The sequence below is a fragment of the Dendropsophus ebraccatus genome, chromosome 5, assembly GCF_027789765.1.
Source record: "Dendropsophus ebraccatus isolate aDenEbr1 chromosome 5, aDenEbr1.pat, whole genome shotgun sequence".
NCBI lineage: Eukaryota > Metazoa > Chordata > Amphibia > Anura > Hylidae > Dendropsophus > Dendropsophus ebraccatus.
The window spans coordinates 115036049-115059433 of NC_091458.1; the positions used below are offsets into that span (position 1 = coordinate 115036049).

Genomic DNA, 23385 nt, shown 5'->3' on the forward strand with positions numbered 1-23385 from the left:
TTTATTCTATAGTTCCCTTCTGACAGCCTTCCCCCAGCTATATGGTGTTACATTCTCTTCACTATATCCTGAATATCCCCTGAAATATCTCTGGTTTCTGGCTAATGACTTGGCAGTCTTTTTTTTGCAGAGGTTAAAATACATTGCAGGTAAAGATTACGGCAAACCCTCGTAAGCCCTATGAACTACAGATGACCTCTATTCATTTTCCAACTCAAAATCTTTTTCTTGGCAGTGCATCTACTCTAAAGCTATGTGTCGGCATATCTGTGAATGAGATGTCTTTTGCAGACTTGAATGAATGCGGTCTTAAGCCTCGTCCCTGTGAACATCGGTGTATGAACACGCATGGCAGCTACAAGTGCTATTGTCTTAATGGCTACATGCTGATGCCAGACGGCTCGTGCTCAAGTAAGTAAATATAAACAGTACATACATGGATTTTTGACTTACTGTGTTCGGTGCAGGTTGCAGGCTCTTTGACCCCTTCATGACCGAGGTCATTGATGCCCGGATGTCCAGGTCACATTAATGCACTGTTCCTACCCGTCTTTTAAGAGCCATAGCGCTTTTATTTTTCCACCTACAGGGCTGGTTGGGGTGTCATTTTCTGTGCCATGATCTCTATGATTTTATTAGTACCATAGCAGTGTAAAAGAAAAATTTAGTTAGCTTTTTATCAAAAAAATTTCTAATATATATTTGAAAAAAGATCAGCAATCCAGATGTTTTTTTTTTTTTTATTTACGCCGTTCACTGTGCGGGAATAACAATGTTATATTTTAATAGATTGGATGATTTCGCAAGCTACGATATGTAATATGTTTATCTTTTTTTTTTCTACATATTTTTATTTTTATAATGGGCAAGGAGGTATTTAAATCTTTTATTGGAGGGGGGTTTATAAGGGGTTTTTAATACTTACCAAAAAATTTTTACACTTTTATTTCACTGTTAAACATGCATAGCATAGGTCAGTGTTATTTAACAGGGCGGACTTATAAGTGACTTATCCCTGCCCGTCGGTACAAGTGATCAGGACCCTTGCAGAATGGCTGCAGAGGTCCCGATGAGTCATTGGCAGGTGCTTAACCTGTCACTGACTTTCTTCAACGACCGAATCGCTATAGATAGCGTCGTTGAAGGGGTTAATGAAGGGGTTATTATATTGGGCACATTGATGTGTGCGGGGCCACTCACACTGCAGCAGTCCCGCACACATCTAAAGCCCCTCACTGTCAGGAACGTGTATATACCTATTGCTGACGTGAAGGGGCTAAAAAACAATGACAATATCCAGTCAGGTATAATAATATATAAAAAGGCATTTTATCTCCAACTTAACAAAGCTTGAGATAGTAGCCCAGTTATGACTATATACTTTATAAATATTGCACAAGTAAAATAAACCTATTTAGTGTAATCCCCAAAGTTATAATAAAACTTATATACACCCAGTAATCTTAAAATTGGAGAAGGAAGTATCATAATGTGTATCTTCCTACTGTGCATGTGCACTGATCAGTATAGCCTGAAGGCACCATTAGTAAGAGAGGTCAGGTTACCGCTGTCATAACATTAAAGATAGCATAATCCCCTATTCACAACCTAAGACGAATGAAACTCTATGATGTAGACACTAGTCGGGCATTGTAGACACCAACCCAACACTGCAATGGTATACATAAGATAATAGTATATAAGGCAGATACTTAATATCCCCTTCATGGTATTATGTGGTACAATAGATGTAAGTATAGTATGCAGGGTTATGTGCTCATCCACCCCAACCTCAGCCACTACATACGTGTTGGTGCTCAGATAATGGCTAGTTCTAGTATTTTAAAAGAGGAACAAGCTCCAAAGGGAACAACTTTATCCCACTTTTATATCAATAGAGGTTTGGGGATGTCTTCATTGGTGCACTATATTTCTGATATCCAAATCAGACACCGGCGCCATATGCGATCAGCATCAATCTTATAGTCTTTCATCACCAAGCCACCACAAAAACTGACTCAGCTAACACCTCTATATAAATGAGGATACCACTCAACTGGTTCAATAGACTCTTGCTCCACAACACTAATACAGTTCTTCAAAATTAAAGGGTCACTGTCATTAGAAAAAACTTTTAAAATGTTGTTAAACATCTACAGCTCTACAGGGTCTACAGCTGGGGAGAGAGCACCGTGGCAGTGCTCTTGACTCCCCAGCCACTGACTAATTCTAAAGGGGAACAAAAAGGCACAGGCGCCTTGTGTTTGGCCAGGGGGAGAAAGGAGAAGAGAGAAGGTGAAGAAGTGCTCACCTAATACCCCCTTGGGCTTTGTGTGTATCACCCCTATACACAGGGGTCCAACAGGTCCTGATGTCGAGTCCAACCTGCCCAGCTGACTTCACCATTAAAACGGGATACCCCCAACAGGGGTCCATGCCATAAAACAGGAAAATAATTCTGTAGGAAAAGAATGAGCAGAGTATGACGTGTGTTTTTTATGATCTAAATCTCTGCCTATTCAGGGCATTGGAGTCCTAGGGGCAGTATATATGGTATATATAGTATATATGGTTACATACAGTTGCCAGCCACTGATTACGATTGCCCACTAGTCCAGTGTAAGAAAAGTAAAATCAATAGATGATCATCTCTACTGCATCATTTCCCCCAATACTATATATATATGAGTCTGCTCAGTTTCTCCTGCACTATATATGCTGCCTGCAAAATGGATGGTTTTTAATGCGACAAGTTCCCTTTAAGATTTGCCATTAGCCTTGTGGCTTCCATTTATACTGTAGCTGTGACTTATATACCAGGTTAGTTGTAAACAGATTCCGATGGATCCTGGCAGACCACAATGACTTATCATGGGATCTATCAGGTTTTTAGTGCTTTTGACAAGAATAGCTTTGCAGTCAAACATACCAGAGCCCCTGATGGAAAGCAAGTATGAACACAGCCTAACATATTTTTAGCTGTGACCCTAAAAGTCATAGGTGCTAGTTGTTGCATATTCTTTCCCAAATGTGATTTACAATAAAAAGCAAAGTATATGTGAGATGATAAAACCCTGTAACAGAGTATAGTATAGGTTTCTGTCCTTATTTTATACTAAAATACAAGACATAGCAATTGTATTTGTTGTGAATGACTAATAGACTTTAATGTACAGTACATATCAGTGTAATCTGATATACTGGTTATCTTTTGTGGTCATGTAATGTTAGCTGAAGTGTGTAAAAACTTTAAATTTGTTAAAAGAAATAAAATAAAATAAACCACAGCAGTTTATTTAGAATTCCCTAATAAAATACTGATGTAAAAAAAAAAAGTTGGAGCAGAAGTGAAATCTCTGAACTGTAACAACACACCGGGTTTCACATTAAACCTTATAGCGGGAAATCTTATTCATATTGAGGTATTTTGTGCCCGTGCAGCAGAGTGATTCAGTTTATATTGGCAGCGCTCACTTGACTTTTGCTTTATTCCTCAAGAACATTATTAAAAAAGTCTGTCGGAGATCTCTCAGCGCTAGGAACAGAGATTAATGGCATACAGTTGTGTCCTATTAAACCATTCCTCAGTATAGTAGAGACTTTACCAAGATTTAATGAGGAGACATGATATCTTCTCCAGACCAGGAATATAATATCTTATCATCCGCCATGTGTATCATTCTGCAACTAAAACGATTCTTATCAGACGAAGCCTATGAATTCCTATTTAACTTGATTTGCTATTGTAATTCAAACATATACAGTATATATACAGTGATGCCAAAGGTATATTATAATGATTTATACATATATAAAAAGCACTAAAAAAACTATTGAGTATTTTTCTGGCACATATATGCACTACCTTTCAGGTTAAGCTTTTCCATCACCAGGTGCCCACCTCTTTAGATTGCTGTTAGACTGTGAGAGGGGTCACACTCATGGACTGAGAGAAGCATGATATTTATTTCGAGGAACTGACCATCATTCTGAACAAAGTTGTTAGGTTGTGTTTCAAGCAGTGGTTACCTCAGGACGAGCATATATAGCATACCTGCCCTGGACAGCCCACACAGACCACTAGTAGAGAAATGGTTGATCAGCTGACAACCACAAGCACTTCCACTGTTTCCCTGCCCAACCATACCTCATCTTGTATTCAGGCTAATTGGATCCTTTTTTTGTCAATCAGTATATTTAAATGAAGCCTTCTTAATTCAAATAATTCTTAATTCTCTTTTCGTTTATAGAATTAATCAAATTTTGTATGACTAAGTGAAGGGTAGTGAAACAAAGAGAACGTCAGAACTGAAATATTCTTGTTTCCCAGACTCTAGGACCTGTGCAATGTCAAACTGCCAATACGGCTGTGAAGAAGTCAAGGGAGAAGTGCGATGCTTATGTCCATCAAGTGGACTTCAGCTGGGGCCGGATGGAAGGAGTTGTATAGGTGAGTGAGGATACATTGTACATTTTTCTTATTTACTGCAACAAAAAATAAAAAAAACTGTGAGACTGATGTAAATATCATGTTTTGAACACCCAATGAAATCATATTGTTTATTGGACCTGTCCTCTATAAATTATACACTGCATGTTCTAACCATGAATAGCTTGAAGGAGAACAGTCCTGATATTTCTTCTACAGGAAACCTAACAGACAGTGTCAGATTTTACAAGACATATAATTGTATATCTCAAGGGTAATTATGAAACAGACAATGCACCCAGCTGTGTAGTGATCAGCCATAACTTTAAGACCTAGTAAAGCCTAGTATTGTGTAGATCTCCATCATGTTGCCAAATCGCCTCCAAGCAATCAGAAAGTGTTGTGTGGTATCTGGCTCTATGGTGTTAACAGCAGATCCTTAAAGGTGTACCAAAAGCTACAAGAAAAATTATTATAGTGCAGCACTGTGCACAATATACATTTTTCTAAATTATGTTAAATTTAGATTGTTGTCCAAATACCTGTATGTTTCTGGATGCTCATAACTACGCATTAGGAGAAGAAGCCTCCTGCTCCTGTAGTGAGTGCAAGACCCAGTGTAAAGTGATTGTACCATGATGGGTCCTGCACTGGCTATAGGTGCTATAGTGACAAAGTGGGAAGCTCTGTGTCCTAGTACATAGTTATGGGCAGCTGCTTTGGTCTGATTTGCCTGGAAACTCCCTTTAAGGGTACGTTCACACCGGATCCGCAGCAGATTTCTCGCTGCGTATTCACAGCGAGATCCGCTGCGAATCCCTGCCCAGTAATCTCTATGGGCAGACAAAACTTGCAGCAGGATGCACATCCCGCTGCGAGTTTGTCCGCAGCCCGCCCCGTTAACCCCCCGCCGCCAGAGGGTATACTTCACCTGGTCCCCGCTCTGGATTGCTTCGGGGCTCCCGGGGTCTTCATGTCCCACTCAGCCAATCAGTGCTGCGGGGCAGCGCACTAATTGGCCAAGTGGGACGTGCCGAGAACCCCCCAAGCAAGCCGGAGCGGAGACCAGGTGAAGTATACCCTCTGGCGGCGGGGGGTTAACGGGGCGGGCTGCGGACAAACTCGCAGCGGGATGTGCATCCTGCTGCAAGTTTGTCTGCCCATAGAGATTACTGGGCAGGGATTTGCAGTGGATCTCGCTGTAAATACGCAGCGAGAAATCCGCTGCGGATCCGGTACATGTGAACATACCCTCAAGGGGTATTTTACCATCAGGTAAAAAGTAATCATTCCGCAGAAGCAGATAGCATTGCTTATCTGTCTCCCTCAGTTCTGAAACTACCAAATTTGTTTGAGGGTCTTAGTTAAGTATTTCGTGGTTGTACTTTCTGGCTAAGCAGTTGCTCCGTACTACAATTCCCACAATGCATTGCTCTCTCTCTCTCAGCTGTTTATCACAGCCCTTCTACCCTGCCTAATCCCCTCCCACAGTATTTCTGCCACTTCCCTGTATAAAGCTGTTGCAGAACATCACATTTCACTGCAGACTATTTCACAATGAGGTTGCAGTACCTGCTGCATTTATTCCCGGTCTGCTCTGCATCATTCAGCACAAACCAGCATGCTATAATCACACCTCAATACATGTTCCAATAAAGATATATCTGTGTACATTACATGAAAAGGGTGAAGATAGAACTCTGCTGTGTCTGACCATCAGCATACAAAGAAGGCCGTACATTATAGTTTTTCTTGCAGCCCAGCCCAGAGAGGCGGGGGCTAAGACTATGAACCCCATTCCTCCCCATGTCAGGCTGGGCCAGGCTGCAGGGACACTATTAACAGTGAGAGCTACATTGCAATCTCATGAGATTGCTCTGTAGTTCAAGAGCACATGAGATGCCTAAAAATTGCTATAGCATCTCACAGATGCAATAAAAATAATGACATATATTTACAGTTATGCAATGGCACTTAAAGGGGTACTCCATCTTTTTCTTTCACGTCAACTGAATTCAGAAAAGTATATAGATTTCTAATTTACTTCTATTTAAAAATCTCAAGTCTTCCCATACTTATGAACTGCTGTATGTCGTGCATGAAATGGTTTCCTTTTCAGTCTGACACAGTGCTCTCTGCTGACATGTCTGGCCGAGACAGGAACTGTCCAGAGCAGTAGCATATCCCCATATAAAACCTCTCCTGCTCTGGACAGTTCCTGTCTGGGACAGAGATGTCAGCAGAGAGCACTGTGTCACACTGGAAAGAAAACACCACTTCCTGCAGGACATACAGCAGCTGATAAGTATGAGAAGACTTGAGATGTTTAAATAAAAGTAAATTACATATCTATATAACTTTCTGAAATCAGTTAATTTGAAAGAAAAAGATTTTTGCTGGAGTACCCCTTTAAAGCCTTTGCATTACTGTAAAGTAAAAATCTGGTGATAAGCTTTCTAATGGTAAGAGTCTATAGCAACCAATCACCGCTTAGCGTTCATATTCCCAGAGCAATGTGAGAAATGAAAGCTGAGCTGTGATTGGTTGCTATGGGTCGCTTACTATAAGACAGCACAATAAATTTCCCTTAGCGTCCTTAGTAGCCCATAGCAACCAATCAGAGCTCCCCTTTCACTTTACCAAAGCAAATTAATATGTGAAAGCTGAGCTGTGATTGGTTACTATTTGAAAACAAGGACACTGTGTGTTAAATCTTCCGAGAACCCGCCCACCAGGGGTTTTTGTCTGGTGGCCGGCAGAAAAAACAGGCAAAGTATACTCATACAGCCAGTGGGAGAGAGAAGATTTGGAGGAGGAGAGTGACCAGCAGGGGGCGCTCCTGTGTGCCGCCCACATTTATTGTAGTTCTCCTTTCCTCCTCACCTCACACAATAACGCCGTGTACTGCAGAGCGGCCATCTTAGGGAAGGCAGAACTGACATGTACAGTGTAAGAGAGGTGGTGTATGAGGTTTATAGTGTCCCACACTGTCATTTTTACACACTTGCAACCTTGGGACATGTTACTCCAATATATTTTTGCTTCAAACCAACATATAAAATGCTGGTGTATACTTAATTCCCCCCATGTCTATTTCCTGATAACAAGAAGTAAACATTTTTGCCAAATAAAACATTTATTTAGCATTTTAAATCATTCGCTGTCGGCGATAGGGATGCCCCTCGGAGCGTGGTGTGGTGGTGGTGCGGAGCAGCTCCTGGGAGATGATGGCGATGCATTTCCTTAGCTCCTCGGTGCTGGTGAAGCATCGCAGTATCAGTCTGGTGGTGTTTATACAGCTGATCAGCATCCTGCAGGTCGTGTTTATCCAGCTCAAGGTCTCACTGACGGTTATGAGCCAGACCCACCTGTTGCAGAGGCTCGTCACCCAAATGAGAAGCTGAACACTTGTGGCAATCCAGACTAGCTTTTCGCTGACTCTGCTCACCACATTTAGCAGCTCACCAGTGGTAGTGGTGGTGGTCCAGCTGGTACCAGTTGTCCAGATGTGCAGGAAGCTGGTGCGGCTGAGGGTGGTGGTCCAAATGATCAAGTCGCTGGTGGTGCAGATCCAGGACATGATATCACTGGTGGTGGTGATCCAACTCAGCTGCTGAAGAGTGGCAGTGATCCAGATGAGCAGGTGGCTGTCAGTGAAAATCCAGCTCAGCAGGCGGCTGGTGGTGGACACCCAGCTGAGCACATCACTGGTAGAGGTGATCCAGCTGAGCAGAGCAAAGAAGGAGCTTTCCATGCTGTGTAGATGGCTGATGATGGAGATCAGGCTGATCGGGTCTTCAGTGGTCACATTCCAGTTGAGCAGCTCTCCAGTGGTGGTTTTTGTACCCTGTAGGTTGCTGGTACTGGAGCTGGGCCTCTGCAAATTTCTGTTGGTAAAGCTGGGACACTGCAGGTTGGTAATGGTAGTTGGAGTTCCAACTGGGCAGGTCTCTGATCATAGCATTTGACCTCTGCAGGTACCTAGTGACATTGTCCCAGCTGAGCGTGTCGCTGATGGAATTGCCCCAGCTCAGCGGGTTAATAAAGGGTTCAATCAAGATGAGTGGGTGTCTGGTGGAGAGACAGCCCACCAGGATTGGAACCACATAGCACAGGAGGTTGCCAAAAATGGCAAGACCCCTGTCAATCCTCTCATCTCTATCCATGGACTGATGAAAATCTGAAACACTAGAAATGAACTAGCAGTATACGCAGGCAGAACGCACAGGTAGTACAGACAGTGTGATCGCTAGTGAGTCCCTAAGAACAGAGAGTCTGGGGCTCTGCACCTTCTTTTCTAGGGCCCTAAGATGATATCACCAATTATGTCACCTACTTGATGTCACTGCTTGTCGTGTTCTGATGTGATGTCATGAGCATGCCCTGACACGTTGTTGCCATGCAACAGTGCAGACACAATCTTGCCTGCAAGTAAAGTGAAAAACAACTGCCAGTACTAACAAGACAGATCATGTGACTGTGATTGAACTGAGCATGTGCGACACAATAAAGAGGATGCTTGGCGGGCTGTTACCTGGGGTATCGGGTTATGAAACTAAGCAGCACATAGGGGATTACTGAGTCTATATCTCTGGAACAATACATTTTAAATAATGCTTGTACATTGGAAATATGTTTCATTTAACATAAAGCTTCCCTGTCACTACATACTCGCAGCTGTCTGAAAGACCGCTGCGAGTATGTAATTCTGCCACCCCCTTAAACTCTTCGGCTTCGTACTGCTCTCCCGCCCAGCCAATCAGTGTGTTACCCAGCCGCAGCCACTGATTGGCTGGGCGGGTGAGCAGGACGCCGGGACCCCATGCAGCAAGGAGTCAGGTAATGTATATACAGACACAGCGGAGCAGAAGCCAAAGGGGTTAAGGGGGCGGCAGAATTACATACACTCAGCGGTCTTTTAGACAGCTGCGAGTATGTAGTGACAGGGAACTGCCAGGACCTGCCAGACTCGCAGTGAGATTTACGCTGTGAGTCGGTAAGTGTGAAGGCACCCTAAAGGAGTATACCCATCCGCACGCAAACATTGTCTGTCTCCATTGTAGCTATGGTAACTTCTCCTCACAGCACCCACTGCAGGATGACTATTTGGGGCCGGGGGAGGGCATACAAGATTCATGAGGCACCATACAGTTTCTTGCTGTGAGGCCCCATGGATCCTAGCTACGCCACTTGCAGTGATTTATGACAGCAGTTACTGTTAACTGTGGAACCTTAGGGGTTAAATTGTGTAATTTATCTCTAATCCTGGCTATTACAGCAGCTTGCACCTGCCAGTGATGGTGCAGCCTCTGTGCCAGTACCATCCCACACCTCCCAACCATCTCAGGTCCACTATTCTGGGACTGCACCCATTTGCCCCCCTCCAGGGTGCTGCAAGTGGTCCCTTTTACTGTGAGCCCTCCTGATAAGCACTCACAGTTATATGTAGCACAGTGTATCACTAAGCCATAGGCTCCCCACTCCAGCCACTACCCTTGTGGCCGCAAGCATCATTATGCCTCCAGGTGCAAGAGGCTGCTCCTTCCCCCAGAGCTCCGACACTGCTGAGAGCTGCGAAGCAAGGAGAGGAGATGTGGGATGAGTGAGTCCATCCCGGCATGAGGCCACCTTATCGCAGTGGGATGGTTTACACTGTTTGCAATTGGAAACCAAGAACCTCATTATTTTTGTGAAGTTTTTTTTAGCAGTTGGGGGGAGGCTGCTTTCAGTCATTTTCATATCTGTATTGGTCTGTATCTTGCCATTAGCAGTGAGCTGTTGCATTTTTTTGGTGTGTTTGCAATTTCAGCCATAGCAATGTGCTCCTGCCTAGTGTGAATGGTGTTATAGGAGAGCTGACCAAATTTGTCTTTTGCTTGCTGAAACTGTACCTGTTTTGCCCAATACATTACCTGTCCACGTTCCTGGTCTTCTCCTTTTCTCTGCTTCCTCCCTGGTCCCGTGTGCCGCAACTTCAGAGCGGCCTAAGCTGACAGGCAGTTCGTCCAATCACTGGCCGGGAATGCCCGGGACCAGGGAGGAAGCAGAGAAATAGAGGAGTCCGGGAACGTGAACAGGTAATGTAAACTGAATTCTCAGCTGTCAGCCATGCATTGCTATTAGACGTAGCGATACACGGTCAGCGCCCAATGATTTTAGGTCAGGGCCTAAAGAAACGATCAGCTAATGGTAATAGGGCCCTTAGGGCCTCCATGGCTGTCATGATTCTAATCATATTACACCCTGACAATAGGAGAGTGTGAAAAGAAAAGGACACTGCAATACAAGTCCTGCGATACTCGAAACCAAAGCTTCAGAACACTTCCCAAACATAGAAAGAAAAATAAAGCTGTATGGGGGTGCAAAGCAATATTTTTTTAATTTTACAAATGCAAAAGACCATAACAAAAAAAGCTTTATAAATTTGGTATAGCTATAACTGTACTGCTTTCAGATAGCGCACCTGTAATGTCACCCATTCCAGGTCTAAACGTAATGACTCCCAATCTAAACTTCATTCCCTTCTCATATAGGGAGTGAGTTTGGTTAGACCAGCACTGCATGGCATGTACGACAGTGGTTCTGTCACTGGAGAACTATTCCCTTTTGGCAGCACTTAGAGATATGGTGCAGCTAAAAGCACTGTAGGCAGGGGTGTAGCTAATGTCTCATGGGCCCTGGTACAAGAAGTGAACTTGCCCCCCCCCCCCTCACGCAGTGCCATGCGACTTTAAAACCGCAACTCAACACGCAGGAGTGTGATAATTTAGTGATGGTGGCACAGGCAGGGCTGCTACTAGCTCTTTTGTTGCCTGTTGCAAAAACTGAAACTAACTTACAGCCATACAGTTACCAAATAATAGCAGTAAACCAGGAAAAAATACTTTCACAATACAAAAACCAAGGAACATGGTGCACCAACCCCCCTCACCACTATACAGGGAAAAATATAGTCACTAGGTCGTGGCTGCAACCTCTGCGACCGCTGTAGCTACGCCACTTGTCAGCACCTAAGGGGTTAAGGCTAGAGCTCAGAGACAAGATCCAGGTAAGCTTCCTGTGACATCTGTGCATAAAACAATACACATTTTGTAGTTCTTTTATGTTTATTTCCTGTCAGGGGTGAAGCACACAAAATAATGTTAAAGCCAGCACTATTATTGATAGCACTATATTACATAGTTATATGTCTTGGGGGGGTCATAGTTGTATGACAGTGGTGGGTAATGTGGTACAAGCATGTTGGGGGGATTTTACTGTGAGATTTATTTTTAGTATATTCCCTAACAAAGCTGAATAAAACCTTTCTTTGGTTGAGGGCGTTATAGAGAGTCCAAATGTTTTCGATAAGCTACATTAGTGCCAGATTCTAGTCTGCAGGAAGGAAATGGGGCAGTGAGGTGTCTCTTCCCAGTAGTACTGACGTTTCTGCCCCTATTGATGTGAATGTGGATATTTTAAAATTCTCATGCAATAATCGTTACTTTCTAGATATCGATGAATGTGCCACAGGGAAGGCCCTCTGCCATTTTAACCGGAGATGTGTGAATACATTTGGAAGCTATTACTGCAAGTGCCAGCATGGCTTTGATTTAAAATACGTAAATGGCAGATACGACTGTCTAGGTAAGAATTCTCATTTAGTTGACTGTATGTTTGTAATTGACTTTTTTGTGATGTATTTAGTAACAATATACTGTCTATGCATAATTGTCCATGGGTTTGAATAATTAACTTTCCTCCATAAATAACAACTGATGCAGGAGTACTGGAGTGGCATTATCCATGGCAACACCACAGATGGTATAGGAAGCAGCCAAGCAAGCTGTAATTTGTCATTTTCTTAGGGTTAATTAAGAAAGTTAAATAAAGTAGTATTCATAGATATGTATACGACTCCCATCTGCATCGTGGCTTCTGTGACTAAGGAAAGATAATGAGACTGTGCCTTATACTGACTCATATATTACACACAGATGTAAGACAACTTATAGTTACAGTACCAGTATCAGAGCTGTGTCGTGTAATGAGCCTTGTACTGCTATGGCAATTGCATCACAAGCTTTTATTAAAGAGGGACTCCGGAGACAACAAAAAAATATTGTTTGTTATTAATAGCTTTAATGAAGGTATGTTACTTTGTAACATACTTTGAGAATCGCTCAGTGTAAAAGGACCATAAGTTATTCAGAACGGAGCCCGTCTTATAGGCAACTAGTGGAAATGTCATCTGTAGTATTTACCTTTTGAACTATTATGACACACTAGTGGAAGTTTATTAGTAGTTGCTCAGATCATCAATCAGATGCCACCTCAGGGCAGGGCCCATTTAAAGCGACTCTGCACCCACAATCGGACGACCCCCCCCCCAACCCACTTGTACCTTACAATAGCTGCTTTTATTCCAAGATCTGTCCTGGGATCTGTTCAGCAGGTGATGCAGTTATTGTCCTAAAAAACAACTTTGAAACTTGCAGCCCTGTGCCCAATAGCCGTGGCCTAGATTGTGTATGCATTAGGCTGGCACAACCTCTCCGTCCCTCCTCCCCACCCTCATCGTTAGGAATGCTCCAGGCAGATTGTCTCCTATTCCTCACCTGTGTGAGCACGGCACATGGGCTGGATCGTTAAGGCACCTGTGCAATGTTCAGACAGGAGAAAATGTTCTCGGGGCATTCCTAATGATGAAGAGGGTAGGGAGGAGGGACGGAGGGGTGGTGCAAAGTTAGGGTACAGATATTGTAAGCCATGGCCGTTTGACACAGGGCTGCCAGTTTAAAAGTTGTTTTTTAGGACAATAACTACATCACCTGCCGAACGGACCCCAGGGCAGATCTTGGATTAAAAGCAGCTATCCGACAGTACAAGTAGTTAGGAAAGGGCAGATTGTGGGTACACTGAGTCACTTTAAAAAATCAAGATTTTTCATTAGTACCAGTCTTGGTACATATCCACCAGTGTTTTCAATCAATGAAGTCAGTCTTAATTCCTCCCAATAGATATGTGCTTTTAGACCACTTTCACACATAACGGATCCGCAGAGGATTTCACGCTGCAAATTTGCAGTGAAATCCGCTGCACATCCCTTGACTGTCAATTTCAATGAGAAGACATACTTGCAGGGAGATTGACATCCGGCTACAGCTATGTAAGTGATATCCCCTTAACCCCCAGCCGGCCAGAGAATACATTACCTGCTCCATGCTCTGGCTTGCTTCGGGGGCTCCCGGTTGGACGTCCCGCTCAGTCAATCAGTGCACTGCCCCACCGCAGTGCACTAATTAGCCAAGCGGGACGTCCAGACGCCAGGACCCCCAAAGCAAGCTGGAGCATGAAGCAGGTACAGTATGCTCCGGCCGGCGGGGGGTTAGGGGGCTGTCACTTACATACTCACCGCTGCGAGTATGTCTTCTCATTAAAATTGACAGGCATGGGATCCGTAGCCGATTTAGCTTCAAATTTGCAGCGTGAAATCCGCTGCGGATCTGTTACGTATAAAACTGGCTTTAAGACTTGACTACTGACCATCTTCAGAGTGGCATATGACATTAAACATACCTTTTCATTGGCAGATATAAATGAGTGCCTGGTAGGCACTCATAAGTGCAGCCCTCACAGCGATTGTCTTAACACTCCAGGATCTTATAAATGCAGATGTAAGCAAGGATACAAGGGGAGTGGATATGTCTGCTCAGGTAAGATATCACATTTATCTGCTCAGATATGATGTGTATGAAGGAATGCATGACAGTTTATATTTCATAAACTTCCAAAATGAAGAGTATACTCATTAAGTCATTAAAGGGTTGGCCCCTTTATAGTATAATTCTTCAGTGTACAGTATTAGTATTTAGTACCTGTACTCACTGCACTTACTGACATAGAGCTAAAATCAGGCTCCCCTCCTCCAGGCTGTGCTGTCCTGCTCTGTGGTGAGTCTGTCTATAACATGGCTGAGCATGGAGGAGCACGTGACCATGTCCTGTCCTCAGTGTACTTTATAGGCATATACAATAACACTACAATTGTATGCCTTTAATATAGCATTACATAATCTGGCAAATCTAAGCTGCAGACTCAGTTTACAAGACTGGAAGCAAAATGGAAGCAAAAAAAACAGTTTTTTTCCTTTGGTAAACCCAGCTTCTCCAGTCAGACAGTTATATTTTATGTTTTATGTTTATGTATTTCTCTGTATTTCTCAGCCTTGCAGAGAATTCAAGGCGCCAGAGTTCCAACACAAACACAATGTTTCGGCCCCAACAGACCTTGAAGATTTGGCTTGATTAAGGCCAGGTGTGGCTGAAACATTGCTGTCTGTACTTCAATAAAGGCAGTGTTTGCACTAGAACTCTGGATTCCCTGAAAGACTACCATTGACACATCATGCTGAAGAGTTGTCCATGGTTCAGCAGAGACAATGAGGTGGTGCCTAAGGAATTTTGAATGATGCATTCCTCCAAGGCAATTTTACAAGAAAGTGCAGCAGAAAATTACTAGCAGAATCCATACCCATCTTTTCACCCGTAGACTACAAGAAAAACATTATTAGTAAAAGTATGATGTCAGCATTGTAGTATGTATTCTATAATGGCATCATGTCTGCGAATGAAGTATGAAAGTACAAGGAACATCTGAGGGCCCCTTGAGGGTTATGCTATTAATCCACTTTAAAATAGAGGTAAAGGCTTCTGAGAAAAGAGTAAAGAACCATGCAAAATCTCAGCTCCTCCGCTGGCTTATAGTAATAATAATAATACTTTTATTTGTATAGCGCACACAGATTCCGCAGCACTTTACATAGTTTTTCTCAATTATTGCTCCCTGTCCCCATTAGGGCTCACAATCTAAATTCACCTATCTGTATGTTTTGGGTGTGGGAGGAAACCGGAGTACCCAGAGGAAACCCACGCAAACACAGAGAGAACATGCAAGGCTACAGTGCTAACTACTGAGCCACCATCCATGGCTATGTTCAGACGCTGTATGAGACCGGCCGTTCCGTGATCCAGCCAGATCATGGAACTGCCGGTCTCAGAAAAGATCATCCCAGCTGGATGATCTTTAGCGCCGCTGAGTTCTCATGTGGGCGCATCCATGCGTGCCCGCATCAGAACTCTCCAATGCACACAATGGAGCATGCGTAAGTGTATTACATTTATTCATATAAAAAATGGTTACAAAAGTAACACTATCCATTGCACTTGTTTTGATCACTAAAATCTAAATAAATGATAACATATGTTTTAATGGACTATTACGGCCAGTGACTTGGCAACGGTAACACATTCTTGATCTCAATGTTAATGTGCGGTAAATTTAATTTAAGTAAACATATAACATACAGCAGCCCCTTAAAGAATGTGTAACCTACAACTCCCCTTAAGAAAATAAAAGTGATCAAAGAGTATGTTCTTATGAAACATTATGGTGACTATTTATTTTATTCCCAAATTTTTAACTATAAAATCCATACCAATACTACTAGTAATAGTTGTAGTTGGAAAAACTAGATAATACCTTAATAAACATGATAAAAATTCATATTCCATATTCAGTAGTGAGGGCTTTAACATGGTTTTAGTCTACATTTTATCTTATCCATCTGGGAAGGTACAACTAATTTCACACATAGGTCTCCATAAGTTTTTTTTCATCAGATTTTATTTTCTTAGATAGAAGTTTCTTGAAGAGAAGACCTCTCTTATTTGTCTGATTGCTGGCCCTTTTTCATAGGACAATCTGGATTGACTATACCTACAAACACTAAATTAGCCAAAAATTAACCCATGTAAAGATGCCTAAAGGGATTATTTGTTCAAAAAAACATATCAATCCTCATATGTACCAATAAGTTAATGGATACAATTATTTGCTTTCAGCTATTCCAGACAAGCCTGTGAAAGAAAGCCCCAAAATAATTGGAAGCGCAAAAGACACTATTAAGAAACTATTGGCACATAAAAACAGCCTCAAGAGGAATGAAGAAATGAAGAATCTAATACCTGAACCTATTATTACTCCATCACCTAAAACACGCCTGCAGCCATTTGACTATGTGGATGGAGTCTACATTGGTGGAACTTACCATGAAGAAAATGAAGAATTTGAACATAATGAAGATGAAGAGGAGGAAGAAGAGGAGGAGGAGGATGATGAGGATGATGACTACGACAATGGAATTGGCCAAGAGAAGATACTGAGGGGTGATGTGTTTGGTAGGTTTTATATTTCTTATATTGTATATGTGTATAGAAGAGCAAATGGCTTCAAAAATCCTTTCTTATATTTACTATTTAATTGAATTTATTCTCCCCAGTCTGAGGATGGGTATGTCTCCAGGCATAAAACACAGTCAATAGTATAAACTGAATGGCAAAAACTTGGAAAACTGACACTTTGTTATATTACAGAGCATCAATTTATGATCTAGATTCAGAGGCAGCACAAATCTGACTGCCGAATGCTACAGTATAACAAACTAGAGGTAATGTGACTGTGTCTATTTGTAGCTGAAGATCTAACACAAGAAGTATTTTAAAAGTTGCATAGCCCACTTAGAAACCCGCATAACTGTAAATGCCTATATTTCCATGGGAACATATTGGTTGTAAAACAAATACCAGTAAATATGCCCCACTGAGAACTGGATGTTCAAGAGATTGTCAGTGATATTATTTTGGACAATGGACTATGCAAAAGACTTAATACTTACAGTGTTGAGTCTTCTTTTTGAAGACCCTTGTAACTTATCCTATCATGCTGGATATCCATTTCTGGGCCAAATCCTGATTAATGGTAACTCATTCTTGCTTAACCAGTGCTTGGTTTATCACAATTTCTATGTTTTACCCACTTTTTGAGGAGTGACCACAGGTTCCCAATGGGATTGAGAGACGGGGAGTTTTCTAGCCATGAGCCCAAAAGCAGGGCAGTTTCTAGGTCATTTTGGCAACAGGGCGGATCTTGATGAAAGCGCCCCCCCCCCCCCCCCCCCCCCTCAGTTCAGCCCTGGGGAAGGAAGGGGGGGCTTTTATCAAGATTCGGGTTATTAGAAAGAAGCAGTGTGTGTATTGCGGCATAGAACACTGTTGCACTCCTGCCAAATAATGTTCCACTGAATACAAAATCATTATACAGGGAATCACAGGTGACGTCTTCTTTGATCTGACGGGTCCCTTTTCCTCCCCATCCGGCCCCGGCCTCCATGACGGTTTCTTGCAGCTACAATTCATCTCTTTAGGACCTGCCAGACAGACATCTCAGGCTCCGCACATTTCCAGCAACTTCCCCTTTTCCCACTTATAAGGTCCCAAACTGTATGCTGGGAAAGCTGGTGACCTCCATTATACACTGACATACAGGATGCTGGGAGAGCTGGGTGACCTCCATTATACACTGACATACAGGATGCTGGGAAAGCTGGTGACCACCTCCATTATACACTGACATACAGGATACTGGGAGAGCTGGGTGACCTCCATTATACACTGATATACAGGATGCTGGGAAAGCTGGGTGACCTCCATTACACTGACAGACAGGATGCTGGGAGAGCTGGGTGACCTCTATTATACACTGACATACAGGATGCTGAGAGAGCTGGGTGACCTCAATTATACACTGACATACAGGATGCTGGGAAAGCTGGGTGACCTCTATTATACACTGACATACAGGATACTGGGAAAACTGTGTGACCTCCATTGCACTGACATACAGGATACTGGGAAAACTGTGTGACCTCCATTGCACTGACATACAGGATACTGGGAGAGCTGGGTGACCTCCATTACACTGACATACAGGATGCTGGGAAAGCTGGTGACATCCATTACACTGACATACAGGATACTGGGAAAGCTGGGTGACCTACATTACACTGACATACTGGATGCTAGGAAAGCTGTGTGACCTCCATTACACTGACATACAGGATACTGGGAAAGCTGGGTGACCTCCATTACACACTGACAAACAGGATACTGGGAAAGCTGGGTGACCTCCATTACACTGACAAACAGGATACTGGGAAAGCTGGGTGACCTCCATTACACTGACATACAGGATACTGGGAAAGCTGGTGACCTCCATTATACACTGACATACAGGATACTGGGAGAGCTGGGTGACCTCCATTACAATGACATACAGGATACTGGTAAAGCTGATGACCTCCATTATACACTGACATACAGGATACTGGGAGAGCTGGGTGACCTCCATTACACTAACATACAGGATACTGGGAAAGCTGTGTGACCTCCATTACACTGACATACAGGATACTGGGAGAGCTGGGTGACCTCCATTACACTAACATACAGGATGCTGGGAAAGCTGGATGACATGTAAACTTTGGCACGGGGCGGGGCTTATCGCAGGGGGGGGGGCGGCGGGATTATCGGGACATTTTGGGGCTCCCTCTGTGCAGGATTCCCCCACCAGATACTCACCTCTGGCCCTGCAGCCTCCAGCTCCTCTTCTTGGTGAGTGCGTGGTTAAAGGAGACGTCTGGAGAATATTTTTATTAAAGTACTTTATTGCCCCCCCAAAAGTTATACAAATTACCAATATACACTTATTACTGGAAATGCACATAAAGTGCTTTTTTCCCTCCACTTACTACTGCATCAAGGCTTCATTTCCAGGATAACATGGTGATGTCACGACCCGACTCCCAGAGCTGTGCAAGCTGTGGCTGCTGGAGAGGATGATGGCAGGGGGACACTGAGGGACACAGGGCACAGGAGGGACACTGAGCATCCCTCTGCCATCATCCTCTCCAGCAGCCACAGCCCGCACAGCTCTGGGAGTCGGGTCGTGACATCACCATTTTATCCAGGAAGTGAAGCCTTGATGCAGTAGAAAGTGCAGGGAAAAAAGTGTATATTGTTGATTTGTATAACTTTTGGGGGGAATACAATACTTAAATAAAAATTTTTGGCAGACTTCTCCTTTAATCTTCATGGCAAAGACTGATTTTACAATTTATTGTAATTCACCTCCTCACTCTTCATAACAGAGTTGATGCAACTTGCCACATTAAAAAGTATACTAGTATACAGGTTCACTAAATGCTAGTATACTAGTGTTAAGTGAACCTGTGAAAATGTTTGGGTTTCGCAATGTTATCCGAACCCGAATGCTCAGCGTTTCTAGGATTCCCGCGGGCTACATCCAGGGTTTGCTCAACATTTCCAATAAATGTGAAAACCACAAATTGTGTCAGCCTCAACTTTTAGCTCAAATAGCACTTGTTGGACCTCTTCGCAGTCATATAATACAATGTCCAACACACACATAAAATTGATGTATATATGTAAATCTTTCCTGCAGTTGAATAAAATGTCAGGATGATGAAGGACCACTCCACAAAATTAATTAAAAAGCAAGGTCACTTTCTGTTATACTGCATATTGTTAGCATGTATTTAACAAGGTGAAATGAAGAGATGCAGCCTTCTGCTTATTGTTCTGTTTAGCTTTACAGTTATTCTTGGGAACTTTATAGACGCTCACTTGGGAGAGATGGTTTGTCCATGTGCCGGATTTTCATCAGATTTTATATACAAAGTCAAAATTCTATAAAACTAACATACTGCATGAACAGAAATTCAACAGCATAAATTCTATCGGTTCCGTCTAAGCTGTTGATCTCCCCGTGGTAGAACATTTGTAGACTGGATACATTACTAAATGACTTTTCAACATGGGAGACACATTTTATTCATGTCGTATGTGCTCATTATAGTCTTAAAGTATAAGAATCCTGGAATTTTCTGCAACAAAATGGTTTCTATTAAGTTAATAGGCACCACATGTAGTGTCTCTAAGTCGCCAATATTCTCTGCTGAGCTAAGCAATAAGTGCAAGTAATTACAATCTTTGGAGGTAGACATCAATATCTAGTTATGGTCTTTCTATATTACTAGGCACAGATACCTTGAAAGTTTGACCCCACCGATAGGATTTTGATGGCCTATGTTCCCACGAGCTGATTGCTGGGGGTCAAACCACCAGAACTCCTACCAATGCCAAAGACGGGGACACAATCGCTCTGTAATGAATAGCTGCTTGCTACACATAGGTTGCTGGCTAAACAATATTGACAGTCAGCTTCCCCCTGTGCATTGTATATTCTAATAAGAATACAGTATGTGGAAGGAGCTGCTCTGTATCAATAAGACTTCATCAGAGCATAGGTGTGGGGACCAGGGCTTGGACAGCCCTGCAGTTCCCAACATGAGTGTTTGTGGCAGCACCCCGATTCATCCCTTACTGCTGAAACTCAATGTAAAATGGTGTACAAATTTTAAAAAATCATATATTTATGTATTATAAGTTTCTTAAAGCAATGTGCTAAAAAAATGGTATTGTTAATCTCTGGAGGACTCTCTGTGGACAGGGCTTTGTTGGCTATCCAACAGTTGGTTATCCAACACCTGGAGTCAAGAGTAGAAAGCAGGTCAAAACACTTGCTCAGTTCCATTGCTCTTCACATAATGTTAGTGTATCCTTCTATACACATTGGGGGAGATTTATTAACAATGCACCCAAGGCATAAGCCATGGAGAAGGCACAGATTTATTAAGGTTTAGGCCTGGAAACAGGTATGGCTGGAGGAGGTCGGCACTCCGATGCTAGGTGGTGCCTGGGTCAGGATCTAGAACATCAAAAGGAAAATCCCGGCACTCGCCAACTTCTGCAAAGTGATTTATTTTACAAGTGCATATACAGACAGACGGGTAAGGACGCGTTTCGGCCTAGAGCCTTTCTCAACAAGTCTTGTTGAGAAAGGCTCTACACCGAAACACGTCCTTACCCGTCTGTCTGTATATGCACTTGTAAAATAAATCACTTTGCAAAAGTTGGTGAGTGCCGGGATTTTCCTTTTGATGGAAACAGGTATAAACCAGGCAAAAATCTACACCTGATTTTTGCACACAGCCATATACCTTACTATCCTGGCCATAACAGAGTGCCTCATTGGTGGCTGTAGGGATCCAGAACAAAGGGGAACATGCTCTACTGCTACCACCAGCTACGTCACTGTGTTAATCAATAGATATATTATTCCAGCCTCTAAATCTGCTTCCACCTCTTGGCATTTCGGTGCAGTATTCAGTAGAACAGATGTAATTTAGGGAGTCCAGTAGGGAAACACAATATTCTTTTTATTAAATCAAACAGTGAATGTGTTTGATGAGAGATATTGTGTGATAGAGGACTTAATCAGCTCATGGCTGTACACCATCGCAGCTCACATTACAGAGCTGTTCTTGGCAATAGGTCCACAAATGTTGAGTTCATTCAGCTGATGGATTGTACAGATATCCAGACTACTAAACATTTTTGAGTTTAAATAAATAGAAGACAGTCTTATGTGATTGGTCTCTTATTATCAGGCCATCTAAGGAAAGAAGAAATTCAGTGCTGGGAAATTTAATAAAGATTTGTTGGAAGGGAAAACCTGTGCTGTCTGTGTGGTCTAGGTGTAAATGTTTACAAGAATAAATCTACATGTTTATTTGAATTAGGGGAACAGGATCTTCTTAGACAAACCTAATGTAAGATTTACATTGATAAAAAAGAAAATGTTTATGAAATATAAGTAACAGGCAAAACAATTATTTGGTCTGTTCTGTAACGATGTATCCTAATACTATCCTATGAAACAATATAGCACCCTGACACCCCGAAAAACTGATGTACCCCCTGTTCTGTGCAACAAGAGGAAAGGAAAGGCCAGTGCACTGGGGACCGATAATAATACATACATTGAGAGAAGTACTAAGAATTGTAACAAAGGCTGTAATATGGGAGTTGAAAAAATCATGCTGGTGCATACCACATGAACATAGGACAGAAATGGCATATGTCTGGCCAAGTGGAGGCTATGTTCATTATATGGGCAGGTTTGTGGAAGAAAGAGGGAGGATAGTGAAGGAGAGGATGATGGTGGTGGTAGTGGCCATAGATGTCTAGTCCTCCCTCCTGGTGTATATCGCTTCAGCTCTTGGGATGAGGGGGATTGCTGATGAGCTGCAGGGTGGTTGAGAGTGATGTCCAGACCTGCGGGATGTTTGGGCCTTTAGTGTGCCACAGCCCCTTGTAAAGCTGACTTTTCATCATCACTGGCGATGGGTTGAGGGCTTCCACGGGAGGGAGCAGCCTGCTCTCTGGGGTTGAGGGCTACCATGGGAGGGTGCAGCCTGCTCTCTGGGGTTGAGGGCTTCCACTGGAGGGTGCAGCCTGCTCTCTTGGATTGAGGGCTTCCACAGGAGGGAGCAAGCTGCTCTCTGGTGCTTCCCTTTAATCTCTTTTTCTCTTGGAGGGTCCGTTGTAGAGGTTTTAGGGGGAAAGTACACCTGATGTGATGGTCATGGTTGGTGAATTGGGCCTTCTGGTTCTTCCGGGGCTGACCCCTGATAGTGCTGTCTGGGCAAATGACAAGATGGCGGAGACTTCTTTGATATTTCTGAGTTACAGATTTAACTAGATAACAGGGAGATGAGGAGGGAGGTGATCCAATTGTAACTCTTAAGTGAATGCTTACTTAACATAGGCATTTTATCAATGCAGTACTGTGCTTGTATGGACAGGTATATGTAGTCACTAGCCAGCGGGGGCCTTTCCCAACTCCTGACAAGGGAGCCTTTAGACAGGGTAGGAATCCAACTAAAACGGTTCCTAGAAATGTCCATGGGACCTTTCTGAATAGATATCTAGGCTTGGCCAAAAGCCAACTAAGAACGGTTCCTAGAAATATCCACGGCTACTTTGAACCTCACCCTCGAACTCAAAAAGCTGCAGAACAAAGGCCAGGTCCGCTAAAAATACTTGTATATTTGCTATATTTACTAGTGTTTTTTTTTTAGCTGTCTCTTTCTCTCCAGTCCTACGCTCCCCTGAATGATTGTCCACATTTTCTCTCTCTTCTACATGTCAACCATA

At 42.9% G+C, this 23385-nt stretch overlaps 1 protein-coding gene across 2 annotated transcripts in view; it reads left to right on the forward strand.

The window, feature by feature from the left end:
• Positions 1 to 23385, forward strand: part of EGFL6 (EGF like domain multiple 6) — a 54962-nt gene that overhangs the window by 22583 nt on the left and 8994 nt on the right. For both annotated transcript variants that reach the window (XM_069972445.1, XM_069972446.1), the window contains 5 exons: positions 292 to 411; positions 4331 to 4450; positions 11921 to 12055; positions 14002 to 14124; positions 16312 to 16647. In XM_069972445.1, the coding sequence (XP_069828546.1) occupies positions 292 to 411; positions 4331 to 4450; positions 11921 to 12055; positions 14002 to 14124; positions 16312 to 16647 (834 nt within the window). The remainder of the gene's footprint in view (positions 1 to 291; positions 412 to 4330; positions 4451 to 11920; positions 12056 to 14001; positions 14125 to 16311; positions 16648 to 23385) is intronic.